We start from the raw sequence: 19,120 nt of genomic DNA on the forward strand, positions 1-19,120 counted from the left end.
GAGTGAGTGGGAACAGAAAAAGGAATGTGTAGAGAGTCCAACTTTGACCCCTCCCATTAAACTACAGCAGGTAACTTTTCCAGCTTTAGCACGCCCAGTAAATACACTTTATTGTCCCTGTAAAATGTATATGTTTTCACGCATGAGAAGTTTTATAACATGTTGGCATGAGCTTTAATACCTATTTCATATTTCCATCGTTTCTTGTGGAAAATAATGTATAGATAATGCATTTGGGTTATGTTCTTCTTTGAGAAGGATGCAGAATTCCATTCAATTTTGTTATGTCTCTCTCTCTCTCTCTCTCTCTCTCTCTCTCTCTCTCTCTCTCTCTCTCTCTCTCTCTCTCTCTCTCTCTCTCTCTCTTTCTCTCTCTCTCTCTTTGTGTGTGTGTGTTTTTTCTATGTAACACACTACCCAGTCACCCTCCAGAATGAAGCTGGGGGCGGAAGAGGGGGATGCTAGAAGGCAGAGATCAAGGCTGGAAGACTTCACTTGTCACACCCACCAACCTTGGCCCTGGGACGATGACGTCGGTAATTTGTTGGATTTCTTTGCCACACATATTCACCGTCCTCTAACTGCAGAGGCTCGAGGCTCCTCAAACTGCCTATCAACCACAGGGGGCCAGAATTCACCCCGGAATGTGTTGGTCGCACAATGGGAGAGCATTGTTTTGTTTCCTTTCCTTCAATAGGCTTTATAAAGTTATAGGACACGAGAAACATAATGTTATTCTTTTGATGGATGCTTTTATTCATACGTCATTAAAATGTAGGCCTACATGTAATCTTCGATATTGAATTACATTTTATTTTGTTTTGGTTGTCTTATAGTTTTAATGTGATGATCGTGATTGGTCCTGAGAAACGACGAGAGAAAGGATACTATGCAGCCGGGGGTTGGTTCAGTTGAGCTGATCCCGTTGTGCGCTTGGCTATTAGGAAGGAAAATGGCGGGTCTGTCACAGACGAACGCAATGAGACGGCCTGGAGAATGGCATTTCGTAAGAGCAAGTACATGGCAGGTGATTCAATAATGTTGAAAAGGAACTAACCGAACAAATAGCGAAATCTTTAATGACTCTTTTCGAAGTGATAGTAGCTAATGGTTATTTGAATGGATTGTATGGCATTTTAGGCACCGATCAAATAATTAGAATGTATGTGTTTTTGACTCCATGTATGTGTCATTGTTATGGTTTATGTGTTTTGTGAGTACTGAAGGACTATTTCAATTCTTTGATGTTTTTAACATTCCTTTATCTTATCCATACATGTTTTCAGTTGGGAAGGATAAATACACTGTCTAAATTACGTGTCGTTGTAATTAAAGGTGGATTTCATGAAATTATGTTTGTGCTCAATCATTTTCTCCACATTTTAGTCAGGTGCTATGTCAGGACTATTTAAATAAAGGTTAAATAAAAAATATTAAAAATATTTAAAAAAATAAACGTGGTTTATAATAAGAGCGCCGTGTTTTGAAAGCACAAGCCCGCGCTATCAAGTTGCTCAGAGTGTAACTTGTCAAAGGCCTAGATTTTGAAAATAATTCTGCAATGAGTTCTTACGTGAAGGGAGATAACGCACTCAACATATATCCTCTTGCATAAACAAATGAACGGGTGTTTACAACCAAAAAATAGATTACATCAAAAATGAAAAATGTCAATTTTGATAAAAATTGCAATTTAATATTTGTTTTGCAATGAGTTCTCGCCATAGTGATTTCCAATGTACATGCGCTTATACGTACATAGGTGGCTTACCTTCCCCCTATGTGATGAAAGCCCAAAGCTGTAGATATACAGTAGCCTACGTCGAAGAAACTAACCTGCGGTCCCTTGTGTGGTCGTAACCATATTGGAATGTAATATAATATCAATGTGTGCTTTCCGATTACCACCTTTGATTTATAATTGTCTTTAAGAAGCTACATGCCTCAGCCATACATTCCCACATTCACAGGGTGTGGACTTCTGCTTGCAAGGAGCTCAACCTCGTTACATCAAATTGGAAAGATATATCATGGTGGTCATGGCGGCCTGCAAAGCAAACTAGTTTTGGCGTCCCTCGGTCTCTATATGCGCAACATGGGAAGGGGATGGGCGGTTTATGCGTAATCCTGAATGTGGGTAGCCTGTCTGTTTTTTCTTTACTCGGCATGATGGTAAATATATTAGTAGACTGAATAAAGTTTAAAGACGTAAAACATAAATGTGCCTCTGCTTATTTTATACTAAATACAAATCAACAACTATTTAGTAATATAACGAATGGAAAGGACATACCTACGAGCAAATGAAACGTACCCCTACGTCTGTGTGTGCGCGCACGCTTGAGTAGGCCTATATATACGTGCGTACATCTCACGTCAGAATTAGACGTGTTCCAATGTTCTTCAAACGCCAAAATGTCGAGGTAGATAGAGTAAGGTACAACTCACACACACGCATTCAGCATTTTCACTCAAGGTTATAACATCGGTATTACACACATGAATATCGTGATTTCAGGATGCTGGTTTCAGTTTGCAAAATTAATAGCCTCCTAAAGGTGACATTACAGCAACATTTAACATTATCTCTCTATCACAAAACAATAAAAACCCATTTGAGAATACCTTTTCATTTTATAGAATGTAATATGCCATACCCATAGAGAATGATAGAGGCCTCTAGTGGCCAAAAGGCTATATCAGCATGGGCTCCCTGTTGGAGTCATGTCCAACTGGGTCATCAGGAGGGATAAGAAATAGTAATGAAGAAAATGGACTACTTCAAAATGGAGATAGCCTCGATGGCGCTCATGTTGTCACAGGTGCTTAATGGCACAGATTCAAAGATGAGTCCTCGAGGTCTCTATAGTCATACCCCAGGTTCCATGTATGTGAAAACAAGAAAAATGGTTTTAATGGAAATTGTAAGATCATAAACATAATATCCCTTTTATTCCATACATGTGTACAATTATACTATGTTGGTGCACTAAACTTACTCTAATAATTAAACATAGTTTACATGTAGTTGCTTGTGTGTGGGTAATGTTCAGAACGAAATCAAGACACAAAAATAGCGTTCAACCTACAGGCTACATGCCATTGAAGAGCATACATGGACAAAAATATATTTTTTATTGTAAATTTCAGTGTTAGATATTGTTAACATATTCTGAGGCAAATTAATACAAATATTGAATTCTAGCTTTAGAATGGAAGACTGTGAGGCATAGATTCAATCAGATCAAGCGCTAACCGGTGATAGCAGACACCTGCATAGCAGATGTTTTGGTGGTTTTGGAGGTGTAGCTGCGTTGGAGCTGTCAAAACGGCGAGCAGCTGCTCTTGTGATCATTGTACCGAAAACACACCCACCTCACTCGCGTTAGAAGTTCAGAATGAGAAAGTGTAGGCGTTATAGAAATAATGACGCTCAAATTGAAATTCATTAAACGAAATAATGAAGGTTTCTATCATCCTAATGGAGGTGTAGATTACATCTCACATTCCAGGGTTCCATCTTGTAAACAAGGCCGCATGGATTTGCCAGGAGCCGCTTGTGGATTTGATAGCTCTAACGCAGTTCCACCTCGGACAACGCCAAAACAACCCCAATACAGATGTTGGCTAAAGCGGATCTGATTGAAGAGACCCATGGATTCCATTTCTAACAAGATGGTGAAATGATGGACAGGTGAGAAAACCAATCAAAACAGTCTGGTATTACTCCTAGCGTTTAGTGGTTGGTGGAGAAATATCAGCATTCTCCACAGCCTATATGTATTAGCATAATCTTCCTATTTGAAATAGGCCACAGCATTTAGCTAATATTATTTATTTTAGGTGAAAATGGCCTTGGCATCACACCATTCAATATACATAAACATGAATAATGTACATGAATTTATGTTAGGCTATTAGCTAGACTATTTGTTACTTGCTTCGAAATTAATCAAATCGTCTCTAATTGTCAATATGCTTAAACCTTTTTCATCCGGTTCGTTTGAACTTTTTGCTATGCAACTGAAATTGCTCTGGTGTTATCTGAATTAGACTTAAGGAACAGAAGAAGTCGTGGGCCGATGGGCCAGATTTAAACAACCTCGAAATTCACGGACACGTTTCATTCAACTTTCCAATTCAAATGAGACATAGGTCTAGTAACCATTGTTACATTTTTGCATCAGTTTAGAATACAAGACGTGCAAAGTCTGATAATCCCTATTTATCATTGCTCGTGATGAAATTACTTTTTTTTAAAAAGAGGTTGGATTGCCCCTGTCATTATAAAGCGTCATAGCCAACACACGAGCAATAACAACACTCAACACACAAGGGGCCCTGCATTGTTTGGCAGTAGTTGCTAAACCTGGTAGCCTACTGTTTGTCGATGTCACTGTATTACCTTAGTAACGGGAATATCCATCGTGTTGAGGATATATATTCGAGTATAAAACGACAAAAAACACTGGACATATGCCTTATGGACAGCCATTTTCATAGGCCTTCGGCTGAAAAAACTATGCGCATCTTTTTGATTCTGGTGTTGACTCACACTGTGAAGGTGATTCAAAATAAGGAAACACAATAATCTATTAACATGCAAACCGTCCAGCATATAGGATTTTTATACTCGTCCTCTTACATTTTAACTTCAAAACAACATGTGAATAGGAATTTTAAAAAACATGAATTCAAAATAAAATGTTACTTTCGCCTTTGTTTATCAATATCAGAAAACATGAACTAGAGCCCTTACTGGAAAACCAGATTATCGTTATGCAACGTTTTAAATGCTAGAATGTTCTTTTCATGGGGAAACTATAGAATGTACCGTACAACTCGGTGAAAAAGTGTTCTGGGTAGAAGCAAAAAGGTTATATTGCTTGCTTCATATATGGCACCCCTAAAGGTTCCATACAGAACCCTTTAGTAGGAGGGTTCTTTGATCAGAACCTCATGGCTTCTTCTTCACTGAACCAAAACTGGTTCCACATAGAACCTTTGGGTTCCATTTGGGTTCTTTAATGGGATTAGTCGATATAGAACCTTTGGGAACCCAATTTCGATTATATATTGAACCTTAAGGGGTGCCATATATGAAGCAAACATAGAACGGTTTTTGGTTCTATCCAGATGTGTTTTTTCTAAGAATGGGTATAAACTATAGAATATAGTATATATGTAACAACATATATATTCGCAATGGATTTAAGAATGTCTGAGTCGAAGCTTCAATTAGTACTACATTTTTAAAAGCCTACACAAATGTCTGCTTAATAGTCTACATGTACACATGAAATTACACTTGATATTTGTCTAGAAAAGTTCTGGTCCTTTGTCTTCAATAAACAATTTACACGTGGCATAAATGTTTCTCCCTCAGTTTGATATCACGCCTGCATTTATATGAATGACATATTACACACGAATTACACACGAGTTGGAGTGGAAAAGAAAGGCCAGAACTATAATAATCCTTGATATCATTTTAAACGTAAAGAAAAAGATTTTGCCACCAACCATTCTTTATAGACTCATGATCAATTGTAGATGGATCATAGAGGCCATATTTAATTGAATGTTCTAGCTTTTGGTGATTAAAAAAACACCTAAATATGCTTAGGCGTTACTAGGACTTCTAGGAGTACACATACAAGGAATAGCACTACCGTAAAATGCTCTAGAAAAATAGGGCTGCTAAAGTAATTAATGACAAAAATACACTTTGGAATACTCACATTGGTTAACATTTTAAATAGATTTTAATCGAACAAACGTTCTTGTGCAACTGCTGGTGCAACAACGACTAGCTACAGTTATTTGATTGTATAGGTTAGCTTAATGCAAAGTCTACCTCTTATGAAAATCAGTTTGCCTAACAAGTCTAGGCCTACCCGAGAGTGGGGCTGATAATATGTACGTCCATTGCATTGTCTTAATTTATTGACGAATAGTGACTTTCCTATAGTGGCATTTGCAGCGACTTCCAAGAAATAATCATATTTATCCAATTATTTGCGCGGTCTTGTTTTTATGTTAGCCTATCTTAACGATGACTTATTGAACTATATTTCATTTCGGCTATACCCACGTAACTGATTGCAAAGTATTTTCTCCACCCCTTTGTTCCTTCCTCCCGTGGCTTTTCCCCCTAAATCTCTCCGCTAGGTGGCGCCCTTTCACCGTGCAAAAATAACTTTGCTTAACAACTTGACCGCGCTGACGTCACCTTAGTCTGGAGCGTCAATGCCACTTCCACGCCGCTATTGGTCTGAAAATCACATGACATGGAGCTCCAAGAATCCATAATTATGTTGCTGATATTTTTGGCTCCAAAAAGTTGTCAGTGTCCTACTGTCCTTATTCTCCCCGAGAAAAACCGTTAGCACAGGAACGCAAAAGACACCAACAATACCAACAATAAAAAATAATGTCATGCCAGGATAACATTGCTGCCGGTCATTTCCTGATGGATTCTTTGATGGGAGGATCATCTTCTTCCTATAGAGGCGAGGGCTTCTCCGGCAGCAACCCAGGAATGTACATCCACTCGGCTGCATCTGAGTATGGATGCTCAATGATGAGACATTTTGGAGTAGTTGGATCGCCCCTTCCCAAAAAAGACGAGGTTCATCCGAGTAGCCACCCTCTCGGCTCCTACCAAGATGCGCTTTACCTGTCATCCCAACTGGGCACTTGGACCTCTGTTTCTAAAACTAACAGTGACGAGCAACCTGTTGCCCAGTCCAGTTTACAACCGTGTTCGTTTCCAATCGACAACGTCAAAAAGGAAGCGTTCTGTTGTCTGTATCAGGGTGACAGTAGCAGCAGGGCTAATACGGACAATACAGAGTCGGCTACTTACATTCGGCTTGGGAACAATAGCAGCAGCCAGACGGACCAAACCGCTGTCTCAGAGGTGTCCGAATGTTATGGAGGAGTAAGACGGGTATACCCAGGAGAGAGCAGGGGACAGCGAGAGGAGCAGTTCGGGACAGGGTTTGAGTCTTTGGCCCCGGTGACGACATCTGTTGAATCACCAAGAGAATCAACGGTTAACAAATCTACGCAGGAGAAAGTTAGCGAGGAAACAGGCATCGAAGAGGAAGAACAGCGAAAGCGCAAGAAAGAAGAGAGTGCAAAGACTGACAGTTGTTCTGATAACTCTGACGAATTGAAAGGTAATCCAGAAAGCTCCCACCCCCCACTCTCTCTCTCCTTCTCTTTCTCACGCACACGCACGCGCACGCACGCGCGCACACACAGTGCAATGTACTTACAATCCTGCAATAAAGCCTCTGCTAGAGAGCATACTAAAATATCCTCTGCATGCATGTCATTCAGTGTTTGCGTTTTTATATTGTTGGTTTGCTACAGTATATCTACGCTATGTATATATCGGAGACATTCTGAACAGGCATTTCACGGTCTGGCTTAGCAGGGGTTACTGTGGCGACGGCACTTATCACCTTTCTATTTAATGTGCGAAGGTGAGTTGGGAAGTTATCATTGAAATTAACAAGATCACACACTCATAACGCGCGTGCACCGTAAAACAGACCAGACAGACACACACACACACACGCCTCAATTTCCATAATTACTGTTTTTGGTAAAACAGTGTAGGCCTGCGATTTACTTTTTAGACTGAAGTAACATTCATAAAGATGGAGAGGTAATACTACTTTCCTTACATGAGATCTTTGATTGAGAAAAAGCTTAAACGGCATTTTAATTATTATGGTGGATAGATAGCGTATACAAAGAAACACAAATGGTGAATATATATATATTGTTAACGAATGTTCAATGTATTATTATTATAATTATTATGATTATACAACTAACATTCAACAAAACAACCATTAAAATGCAACCATCATTATAGTCCCCATAACATTCCAGTTGAAATTTGACTATGCTGTTACACTGCTTAAAAACATATCCATTGTTTGTTTTCTCAAAAGTGTCGACTACATATTTTCCGGTATCGCTATTTGTAGGCTAAATGCGCCACACATCGGGTTATTTTAACCTCTACAAAGCCTTCCTTTTGGTATTATGGACTATTCATTAACCCTATATTATTCCCTTTGCGTCGTCTTTTAGGAGCGAAATAAGACCGTTGATGATCCAGAGATGCCCTTCTTATATTCTCCTCTTTTGTTTGAATTAATTTCATCAATCGTTTAAAAAGGTTGGGCATTTAATAGGCAATCGAAGAGTTGGTCTAACAAACATGTTATCCATGTACCCTGAAATATGGAATATGCGTAATTAATTATTAAACTATTTCCAATCTAATTTGCGTGTCCATATAGCCTCAAACCACATAAAGGCTATATGGTGTCTGGGCTTGTATAGTTCCCCTATAGCCTCAAACCACATAAAGGCTATATGGTGTCTGGGCTTGTATAGTTCCCCTATAGCCTCAAACCACATAAAGGCTATATGGTGTCTGGGCTTGTACAGTTCCCCTATAGCCTCAAACCACATAAAGGCTATATGGTGTCTGGGCTTGTACAGTTCCCCTATAGCCTCAAACCACATAAAGGCTATATGGTGTCTGGGCTTGTACAGTTCCCCTATAGCCTCAAACCACATAAAGGCTATATGGTGTCTGGGCTTGTACAGTTCCCCTATAGCCTCAAACCACATAAAGTCTACATGGTGTCTGGGCTTGTATAGTTCCCCTATAGCCTCAAACCACATAAAGTCTACATGGTGTCTGGGCTTGTACAGTTCCCCTATAGCCTCAAACCACATAAAGTCTACATGGTGTCTGGGCTTGTATAGTTCCCCTATAGCCTCAAACCACATAAAGGCTACATGGTGTCTGGGCTTGTATAGTTCCCCTATAGCCTCAAACCACATAAAGGCTATATGGTGTCTGGGCTTGTATAGTTCCCCTATAGTCTCAAACCACATAAAGGCTACATGGTGTCTGGGCTTGTATAGTTCCCCTATAGCCTCAAACCACATAAAGGCTACATGGTGCCTGGGCTTGTATATTGTCTGTAGGCCTATAGCACATAAAGGCTACATGGTGTCTGGACTTGTATATTGTCTGTAGGCCTATAGCACATAAAGGCTACATGGTGTCTGGGCTTCTATATTGTCTGTAGGCCTATAGCACATAAAGGCTACATGGTGTCTGGGCTTGTATATTGTCTGTGGGCCTATAGCACATAAAGGCTACATGGTGTCTGGGCTTGTATATTGTCTGTAGGCCTATAGCACATAAAGGCTACATGGTGTCTGGGCTTGTATATTGTCTGTAGGCCTATAGCACATAAAGGCTACATGGTGTCTGGGCTTGTATATTGTCTGTAGGCTTATAGCACAGGGACAGACACTGTAGAATCCCGTCAAAATAAATAGGCCTAAATTATGTTTCAATTTAAACTATTTGTATTTTCGTTCCAAGCGTTCCAAGAAAGTAAAAAAATAGGTACTTATTAAACCCGTGTATTTAAAGAGCGTGGACATTTGATTCAAGCTCAAGAAGACCGTCCAGACATCGCGGTGCGGCAGTGCAGACCTGACGCAGACCAATTGGAATGCAGTATTTCTGATATAGTCTGTCTTGAAGTAGACCTTCAGTAGGCCTATGCTCACCTTTTCCATGTTTTTATGTCTACAGATGATTTTACATTGGAAAATGCTCCAGGAAACTGGTTAAAAGCCAAAACTGGACGGAAGAAGAGATGCCCGTACACGAAGCATCAGACGCTCGAGCTGGAAAAGGAGTTCTTGTTTAACATGTATCTGTCTCGCGAGCGCCGTCTGGAGATCAGTAAGAGTATCGATCTGACCGATAGACAGGTAAAGATCTGGTTCCAGAACCGAAGGATGAAGCTCAAGAAACTCAATAGTGAAAGTCGGGGTCGGGATCATCTTATGGCGGCCTACAACTTCACCTGAAATTATATTATCTATAAAACCCTTCCATTTACACACACACACACACACACACACACACACACACACACACACACACACACACACACACACACACACACACACACACACACACACACACACACACACACACACACACACACACACACACACACACACACACACACACACACACACACACACACACACACACACACAGTATTCCGTCATACAATGACAATATTTCAACGATACCCAAGAGTACACGACTTTATGAAGGAAGGACTTCAGCACTTGAGTTTGCCTTTCAACACATGAACATTAAATAGCGGTGCCGTTTCCATTGTTATGTAAAGCAAACATATAAGTGAAGGCCTGTAATGAACATCAACACTCAAGCAGCTTAGAACTGCTGGAATGAAAAAATACTTTGTTTTGTTTGTTTTCGAGCAATGTCCTCTTACTCCCGAGCTTCATCGTGTTTGCTTTTAGTTTTCTGCTGCTATATGTCATAGGCTATTCTTGCACTGGACTTTTTGCATCCACATTGTTGCTCGTGTCATATTTGTCCCGTTGATTATTCCTATGGAAAATATAGTTTGTCCTTCCCCTTATTATCAATTTGGCACTATGTTAATTAAGAGAGAGAGAGAGAGAGAAAGAGAGGGAATGAGAGAGAGGCTGTGGATAAGAGAAATTGGGAAGATCATGGACGTTTTAATAGAAGAGAGAGACCATTACGTTGATTTAATTATTATCCAGGTGAGCACAGTAAGTCAAGGTCATAAAATTCTAACGTCAGAATCGTCTCGTGGTAGAAGCGCACAGCTAGGGGTGGATTTTATGATCTGCAAATATAATGTGCTATCTGGCTGCTGCAGTTAAGATGCATCGTTTAAAGGTGTGTGGAGGAGAGGAGGGACAGGCTACTCTACACATAGGAGAGGGTCTGCTATGCCTACTGGATAGAACGAATGCGCTCGGGGGGTTCCCTTTGCTATGGAGGCAAGCTGCAGCCTTCTATTGTGGATACTGCATCTCAGCAAGAAAGGAAACAGATGGATGATTATCAACAACAATTACAACGACAACAAGGACAGCATGGATAAATGAGGACCACGACGACAGAGGGTGTGTGAGGAAATGCAAGGTAGGACACAAATATATATTTATTCTGCTGTTATTTTGAGATGAGTAGCCTATGTCTGCCGGTTGCTCAGCCAAAGGCGCTTGGTTGACAGTTCTTGTTATTGCTGCTACTGGTCTTGTCTTTTATGTCTACATGATTGCCATTTCTGGAGACGTTAGAACAGTTTATGACATATTCTGATGTTCTTCAGCATTTTGTCTAACGAGCTTTCCCTTTTATTGGTTCGGCCTTTTTACGCACCATGTATTATTCTTATATTAATAGTTTACACGATAAGCCTATTTAGGATAGCATGAGAGAGGCAAGAATATAATTCGGGTAATAGATATGTTATTGTAGACATACAATAAAATCCTTACTTGGCTTTGAATATTTTTGCTGTTTATTTCGTTTCCCTTCCGGTTGGAACACCACGTCTCGCGCAGCTGAAGCGTGGTTTAGGTAGTTTCATGTTGTTGGGATTCGCTTCCTGGCTCCGCAACAAGAAACTGCCTTGATTACGTCAGTTCGTCTTCATCAAGGGCGACACTTTCCTTTAAATGACACCCTAGGCTCTGACTGAAATCATCACAAATGGCATTGTAAATGAACTGGAGCTTTAATAGCCGGGACGGACACTTTTTCTTCCCGGCTCTCATGTTTGTGGCGGGCTGTAAAAAGTACTCTAGCTTCTCAGATGGAGAATGAGTTGTAAACGACATGGGGTAGACGTTAGACCGCTATTGTTGCCTTATCATTTTATTCCTGGTTTTTGGTTAGGTTTCCCCTGATTTTGGTTTAGGTTGGGTTTTGGTTTCTAGACCATGAAATGATGGGAATGTCCTTTACAGGCTTAGCTTGGTCGGCCACCATCTAAAGATCACATGGCTATTAGGCCAGCCAGCCAAATGTTGACCTAATTTAGTTTTCTTTTTTCTAAAATGTGTAAAATATTATTGATCTTAAAGCTGGAAACAATGTATGTTGTATTCATGTGGGCTCTTTGATCTTCTTCTGAATATAAGTTTTCGTTGGTACACATAGTCCAGTATTTTTCTGATTGTGGCACTGTGTGTGTGTTTGGGTTAACAGAATGGACCTTTGAATATCCCGTAGGTTTTGCTGACCTGTAACGCATTTGCCACCTGTTTAAATCAAGGGGAAATGACTCCATCGTCATAATTACCATGACTTTTTTATGGTATTTAACTAGGCAACTCAGTTATGAACACATTCTTATTTGCAATGGTGGCCTAGGAACGGTGGGTTAACTGCTTTGTTCAGGGGCAGAACGACTGATTTTTACATTGTCAGCTCGGGGATTCGATCTAGCAACCTTTCGGTTACTAGTACAACGCTCTAACCACTCTAACCGCTCATTCAATGGAAAGGAATTGGGTAGATTAGCCTATAGATGAAATACGCTGGGTTTATCACATAATATTTATTTATGTATTATGTCCTGTTCCTATTTCATTTGTGCATTTGTGGGCAAATTGTGTTTCGCAATTGTTATGTTATTATTCTTTATGAATTATTCATGTAGTTAACTAGGTTATGTCAAGTTATCCGCATTGGAATGTTGGGTCATATAGGTTGATTTCATTTAATTTGAAATGTTTTTGGTAATAATCTAACTGATTTCATTCGCATGACCTAAATGACAAGACGTGGCCGAGAAACATGTGTTATCCATTTTATTTGGAATATCATCTGTGTGTTGTATTCATAATACACAACAAAATGATTTCATGTTGAAATTGTTTCATGTTTAGCCAATAACTTTTTTACATGGCACAGTCAACGTCCCCTCTCTGGGAGAGCATGTGTTTATATTTTCTTTCGCGATTTTGTCTTGTTGTTTTCTCAACCCCCCATCATCACAGCAGACTAGCAGGGACCGTCTGGAATCCAAAGTCATTTTCATTCAGTTTAGTGAATAGGCGTCTCCCCCTGGAATGCATCACTGACAAAGAGTTTACACCACTCCAAATAGCACCCACAGGAAACACACAGTGCTTACACACTGATACGTGCCTAATTCGCGCTAGTGTACAATTACGCACTAACGCACAATTACGCACAGCCATTACGCACGTATGTAGCAACTTTTTAAAATAAACGTTCTCGTTACATGAATAATACTTTTGCCTCTTTTGTCCACAAGTTATTACTGCTCAAATTAATAGCAATTTCAATAGAAAATAGCATGCTGTCAGCAACTGCACAGTGGCATTTGATTAACCCATTTAAAATCCTAAAACAGGTGGAGCACGGAAGAAGAAAATAAGGGAATAGCTAGGCTAATGGAGGTATGTATTACATGTCTTTACAGTCCACTAGGCCTGTATCTCTGTCTGTGAGCGGCTAGGGAAGTACTAGTTGTTAACTATTAATAAAGGCTAACTCATTGTCACAACCATCCGTGTGTCTGGGTATGTGTAGGCCTAATGCTGGCTGATGGAAGGCTGGATCGTGTGAGAGCAGCTAGCACTGATTGTTGTGTGATGGCAAAACAAAATGTGTGCATGATTACTGCTATCTGAATAGGCATAACCAGAGGTATCTCATACGTAGAATGTATGCACACATGACTGTAAGTCGCTTTGGATAAAAGCGTCTGCTAAATGGCATATATTATATTATTATTATTATATTAGGTATCTCGTACCGGATTCAAGCATTTGCGGAGGAGGGCCTATATTCTGAAACGAAATGGTGCATCACAGTGGCAAGTAGCCTAGTAACCTTAGTGTGTGTGTGTGTGTGTCCATGCGTTGTTAATTTTATGAATTGTCGAATATTATCAGAGTTATGAGGAGATAATACACTATGCAGACACTATAGGCAATACTTTTCATAATTTCATAATTAGTAAACATAATTTTAAAAAGGTGCCATAATGTTTTTTAAAGTCACCGAAAATCCGTTCTTTCTATGTCATACGTTTCTGTTATCTTTCAGTCTTCTGTGATGTATTTAAAGTGTAATGTTGGAATGCAAACTAAAAATGGAATACTATATCTGACATGGTACAGGTGTCTTCTTTTTTTAAGCCCATAAACATGTGTGTGAGGTGTATACTTGTTTCAAACTAGATTTGTTTAAGATTGCCAAGAAACACTCTGTGACCCTGATATAGCCCACTGCAGTAAAACGTTCAATTAGGCCTATGCCTATACTGTGTAAAATGTTCAAATGCAACATGGATCATTCAAAAAAACTTCATTTAACTACACGCAGTGCAAGCACATTGATTACATCAGAATTGGTTTAAATATTGTTAATACTGTTTAGCAGTTTGTAAAATATACAATTAATGACCATTACAACGATGATTGCATTCAACCATTTATTTAATTAATAACACATTCTTATTTACAATGAGGAACAGAGGGTTTGCCTTGTCCAGGGGCAGAATGACAGATGTTTACCTTGTCAGCTCAGGGATTCGATCCAGTTACCTTTCTGGCCCAACGCTCTAACCACTAGGCTACCTGCCGCCCCACCTGCATAACTTTGGGCAGTAAAAATAAGCTATCTACACCTCAGTAACCAGCTATATCTCTCTTCAGAATGTGCTAGTTTGGTATCAAATCACATTTTATTGGTCCATACACATATTTAGCAGATGTTGTTGCAGGTGTAGGGAAATTCTTGTGTTTCTAGCTCCAACAGTGCAGTATATCTAATAATTCACAACAATACACACAGATCTAAAAGTAAAATAATGGCATTAAGAAATATATAAATATTAGGATGAGCAATGTCATTCGGGTATGGAGTAAAGACCCTTAAAGTTCAAATGCAGCCGTTTTTACCTCATTATACAATTATTTCTGGGTAGCAATTTAGTTCCTTAGTGTGATTGTTTTCAATTCAAATGGTCAAAAATAAACAAAAATAGCTTCTTAACAAAGGGCAATTTCTCAAGCAAGAATTTTGCTAGGACTGTCTAGGAGTGGTCTTTAGTGGGGAGAGGAAAACTTATAATGTCCTCTTATTGGCAGGGAGGTTTGGAACTATCTTTCTTATTGGTCTTTTAACTCATTTATGCATGGTGATGTCACCATAGAAGGCCAAAACTCCATCCCACCAAAAAAAGACTGAAATTCCAGATAATCTTTTCAAACAGCTCTTACACTAAAAGGCCATGGGCATAATTTTCAAAATGTCACACTATTAGTCCAACCTCATAGTGTGGAAATATATGTAAAATACATGGAAATCACGTTTTTGAGTGCACTGGGCCTTTAAACTTTCATTCTGCTTATCTTTTGTGATCTGACACGGGAAGAAGCCCTTGGCTGTTCTACTAGTGGTCTGGGTTTATTATTAATTAACCAATTAAATTAAGTGACGTGTTATAACGCTTTATAACCATTTAGTCATGAAGGGCGTCATGAAAAGGAAAACCTAATGGCAGATTTTGTAGCATCTAAAGATTATTGTGCTATTTGAAGTATTTGGGGTAACTCATAGACCTACCTCATCCTTAATTTTCCCTAAATTAGCTGTTGCCTTGAATTTAATTTATTTGGGTAAAAAACATATACAACAGAATGTACAATGTGGACCCAGAAGATAGCACTTAAAATTATGAATTATAACACTTGTTTTCCAAAGTGGCCTTAACCATATACTTACTGTATGTGAATGTTTTTGGACGGTATTACGTTTCTGTTATTTATCAGAATAACAATATGTTCCCTGAATAGTTTCCAAATAGACACCTTGGTGATTCCACATACATGTTTGAGGGTACGAGTTCAACATGCCAATTCTGAACTGTATAGACCTATTCATTTGTCAATTCAAATTAGCTTTGACAATACAACAACATGTCCCTTGTTCAAATATATGTATCATATAGGCTATGAAAACAAGTATTTACTTGAGGTTCCTTCACGTAGTAATGCACGTGAATAAACTGATGACTGTAATACGATATTTTCACAATTAATTCAGAAAAATCTTAATTGGTTATGCGACATAGATGCAGGGTTCAGCTCAAACCTAGAATTTACTAATGGAAAAATGTGGAATCAAATTCTAGTTAGCCAGTATACTATCCTCCTGATTTGAATATTATTTTAGCTCCACACATTTGCCATCATAGTTTCCAACATTTAGGAGTAGGTCTATATCTAATCACATTTCAAATTAAAAAGGGTTCTATGGATTCTGATGATTTTTTATTGAAACATATTAGTGCGTAAAGTAGGCCTACTAACAAAGCGGATTGGGACTCTGGTTTTACTGTTTCCCTTCGTATTTATTGGAAATGATATCACCAACTTAAGGTCGTTATTATGTAGGCTAGCTAGTAGGCCTATGTATCGTAAACAGCCTTATGTTTTGGTTATTGATCGACTGAAACATGCATGCGCAAAAAAATATGTATTTCTTAAAAGCGTCTCTTGTAGCATCTCTGAACGAAGAGTTGGGAATCCGACTGCTAACAATATATTGCAGTCTGACCCCTGCACTGAGACGACAGCACCTTTGGACACTACTGTTGTCTACGGTGACAGTCGGCACCTTTTCATCTCCTGCTGCCCTCGCCCTAACTAATTCACCATAATGTCAAACCACAAGTTGACAGTCAGTGTAAATACATTATTTCAAAGCATTTCCTAATATTGAATGTCCAAGATACATGTACAACATTAGTGGCATTTGATAGAATAATATTGTTAGGGATGATAAAGTAGGCTATGGAGAAAATACAAAATATTTGGCAATTTAGTTAGCCTCTTTTGATTTAACCAGAACAAACGATAAATAAAAAGGATCATGGTGACGTGCAAAAGAGAGCATTTGGGTCGCACAGCATATGGATTGCTCTAGCGTATCATATTATGAAATGTACTTGAAGTGAATGAATAGTAATTCTATACTAGGCTTTCCAATCAGGGGTTGCATTATGGACAGTAGGCCTACATATAGCATCATAACAATAGCTGTCACGTCACAGGCAACACGCTAATAGGCTAATAGCCTGAAGTTATCAGAGAATTCAAAATATGGTCAATAACAGAAAAGGAAATAAGCCTAGTATCCACAAAATATTATGAAAACCAGGATACATACATTGGATATTTTATTTTATTATCAATAATCATTAGGACAATAAATACATTCAAACATAAATAACAAGAAAGCAAAGTAATGACAAAAATAAGGGAATAACCATGCTCAAATTAGTATTTGTCTCCTGATATAATTACATTTGTCCTGTGAATGTTCCATTCAATAGGCAATTCCAAGATTAATATTGGTAGATTAATTTCATATGTGGCAAACAATACTCAAACTGCTCTGTGTCTTAGATATACGTGCAGATAGTCTACTGGCTCTATGGGTATCTACCAGAATGCTAGCAGATACCCATAGACTTCCAGTCATTGCGCTAACGCTAGTTAGCATTGGATTGTGAAACTACCTCTTAAACTTCCTTCATACTGGACACAGAGACATAGAAGTGGTAATCACGAGTTCATCTGACTCTGGGGAAGTATATAAAGGTCCTCATTGCCAAAATCCCGAAGTATCCGTTTAAATAAATGAATGTATTTTATACTAATAAAATGATCCATTAAATCACTAAACAATAGCCTACCCTTTTCCAAGGCTGTATGAGGAAGATCTGTTTAGTCAAAACGTGTTGCAACATGCCGACCAGCTGTAATTTAACTGATCTGATCTTAACCACATATAAATATTTATATTAGTAGATATTATTGTGAATAGTTCATTAGTTTCATTAGTACCGACTGCCTTTTATGCGGAAAATTATAGAGCGTGCATTACGCATTGGTTTGAAATACAGTATGACAGATATATGTATTTTAGACTTTTGTTAATGAAAGATTACCTTGGCTATAATAGATACGCTATATTTAGTATTCCATGGTGTTGATATCATGGGTAACCCCTAGGGTTAAAATAGGCTTGTGCTCTCATTGAGCCTGAATGTTAACCGTGTATGAGAAAATACTCAACGTTAGTGAGCTCAAGGTTTATGCTTTTTAATTTGAGCAAAATACTTTCTATTTGCCTGTCTTGATATTTAGTCGCATCGTATTGATAAGAATATATGGATTACTCGTCACAATATTTAAAACACAAGTTATAACACAACCTAAAAATTACATTGCCTAACTTTGCAAGTCGCCTTCTTCACCACCATCCATAATACCGTAAGACCATACTGTACTACACAAACACCTGCTATAGGTTACATAATTATTCGGTGTTCATATTTCATTGTTGAATTTGAACCAAACAGCCATGAAAGAGAAATACACTTCAAAATCTAAGGATGCTGTACAGCATATACATGTTTTCATTACAGGAAGTTCAAATGATGCAGTAGTTAGTGAGATAATTAAATAATCACATTTTGAGATGTAAGTTTGCATACATTTATTCAGTTTAAAGCAAAAACGAATGACCCCCCTTGATCTTGTAGGTCACCAACGCAATGACTTCACACTAGCAGTTGTCAAATAAAAAAAAAAGAAGATACAGTCGAAGGGGCCATCGTTATAGTCCCCTTGACGAATATAATAAAAATCTACTATTCAAAAGTTACATTTGAGATAATAGGCTATATCTAGTTTGTCATTTTGGAGGCATTATTGTCTGTTATTCGTTTAGACTGCAAAAGCTCAAATGTAATATTTTGATGATTAAAGTATGTATCTTACCATAGCATGCATACAACGAATTGCAACGTGTATCACCAATGTCAACCTTTATCCACTTACTACCCCACTATCCCTTAGAGTCAAGTCCGTCGTCGTTATCGCTGTTAATCTGAATCAAGCTTTTTTGTATCGTTATCTTTAACTCTGCGTGTTTGGAAAATGACCCTTAATTAAGTAACTATTTCTCTGTTAGTCTACACCTGTTGTTTACGAAGCATGTGACAAATAAAATGTGATTTTGCATTTTATTTTTTATATATGCCTATACATGGCTGAGATGAGAAAATGCACATTCGGAATACACAAATGCACATTTTGTTTTGTTAAGTATTACTGCACTGTTGGAGAAACATAAGCATTTCGCTGCACCTGCTAA

The 19,120-nt window shown here is 38.5% G+C and overlaps 1 protein-coding gene across 5 annotated transcripts in view; it reads left to right on the forward strand.

Annotated features, from left to right (window-relative positions):
- The first annotated feature begins 6,403 nt into the window (after positions 1-6,403).
- Positions 6,404-19,120, forward strand: part of LOC118360525 (homeobox protein Hox-C10a-like) — a 101,566-nt gene continuing 88,849 nt past the window's right edge. For all 5 annotated transcript variants that reach the window (XM_052484971.1, XM_052484972.1, XM_052484974.1 and 2 more), the window contains exons 1-2: positions 6,404-7,184; positions 9,647-11,053. In XM_052484971.1, the coding sequence (XP_052340931.1) occupies positions 6,434-7,184; positions 9,647-9,927 (1,032 nt within the window). In that variant the 5' untranslated portion in view covers positions 6,404-6,433 and the 3' untranslated portion in view covers positions 9,928-11,053. The remainder of the gene's footprint in view (positions 7,185-9,646; positions 11,054-19,120) is intronic.

Source organism: Oncorhynchus keta, chromosome 28, assembly GCF_023373465.1.
Source record: "Oncorhynchus keta strain PuntledgeMale-10-30-2019 chromosome 28, Oket_V2, whole genome shotgun sequence".
Taxonomy (NCBI): Eukaryota; Metazoa; Chordata; class Actinopteri; order Salmoniformes; family Salmonidae; genus Oncorhynchus; species Oncorhynchus keta.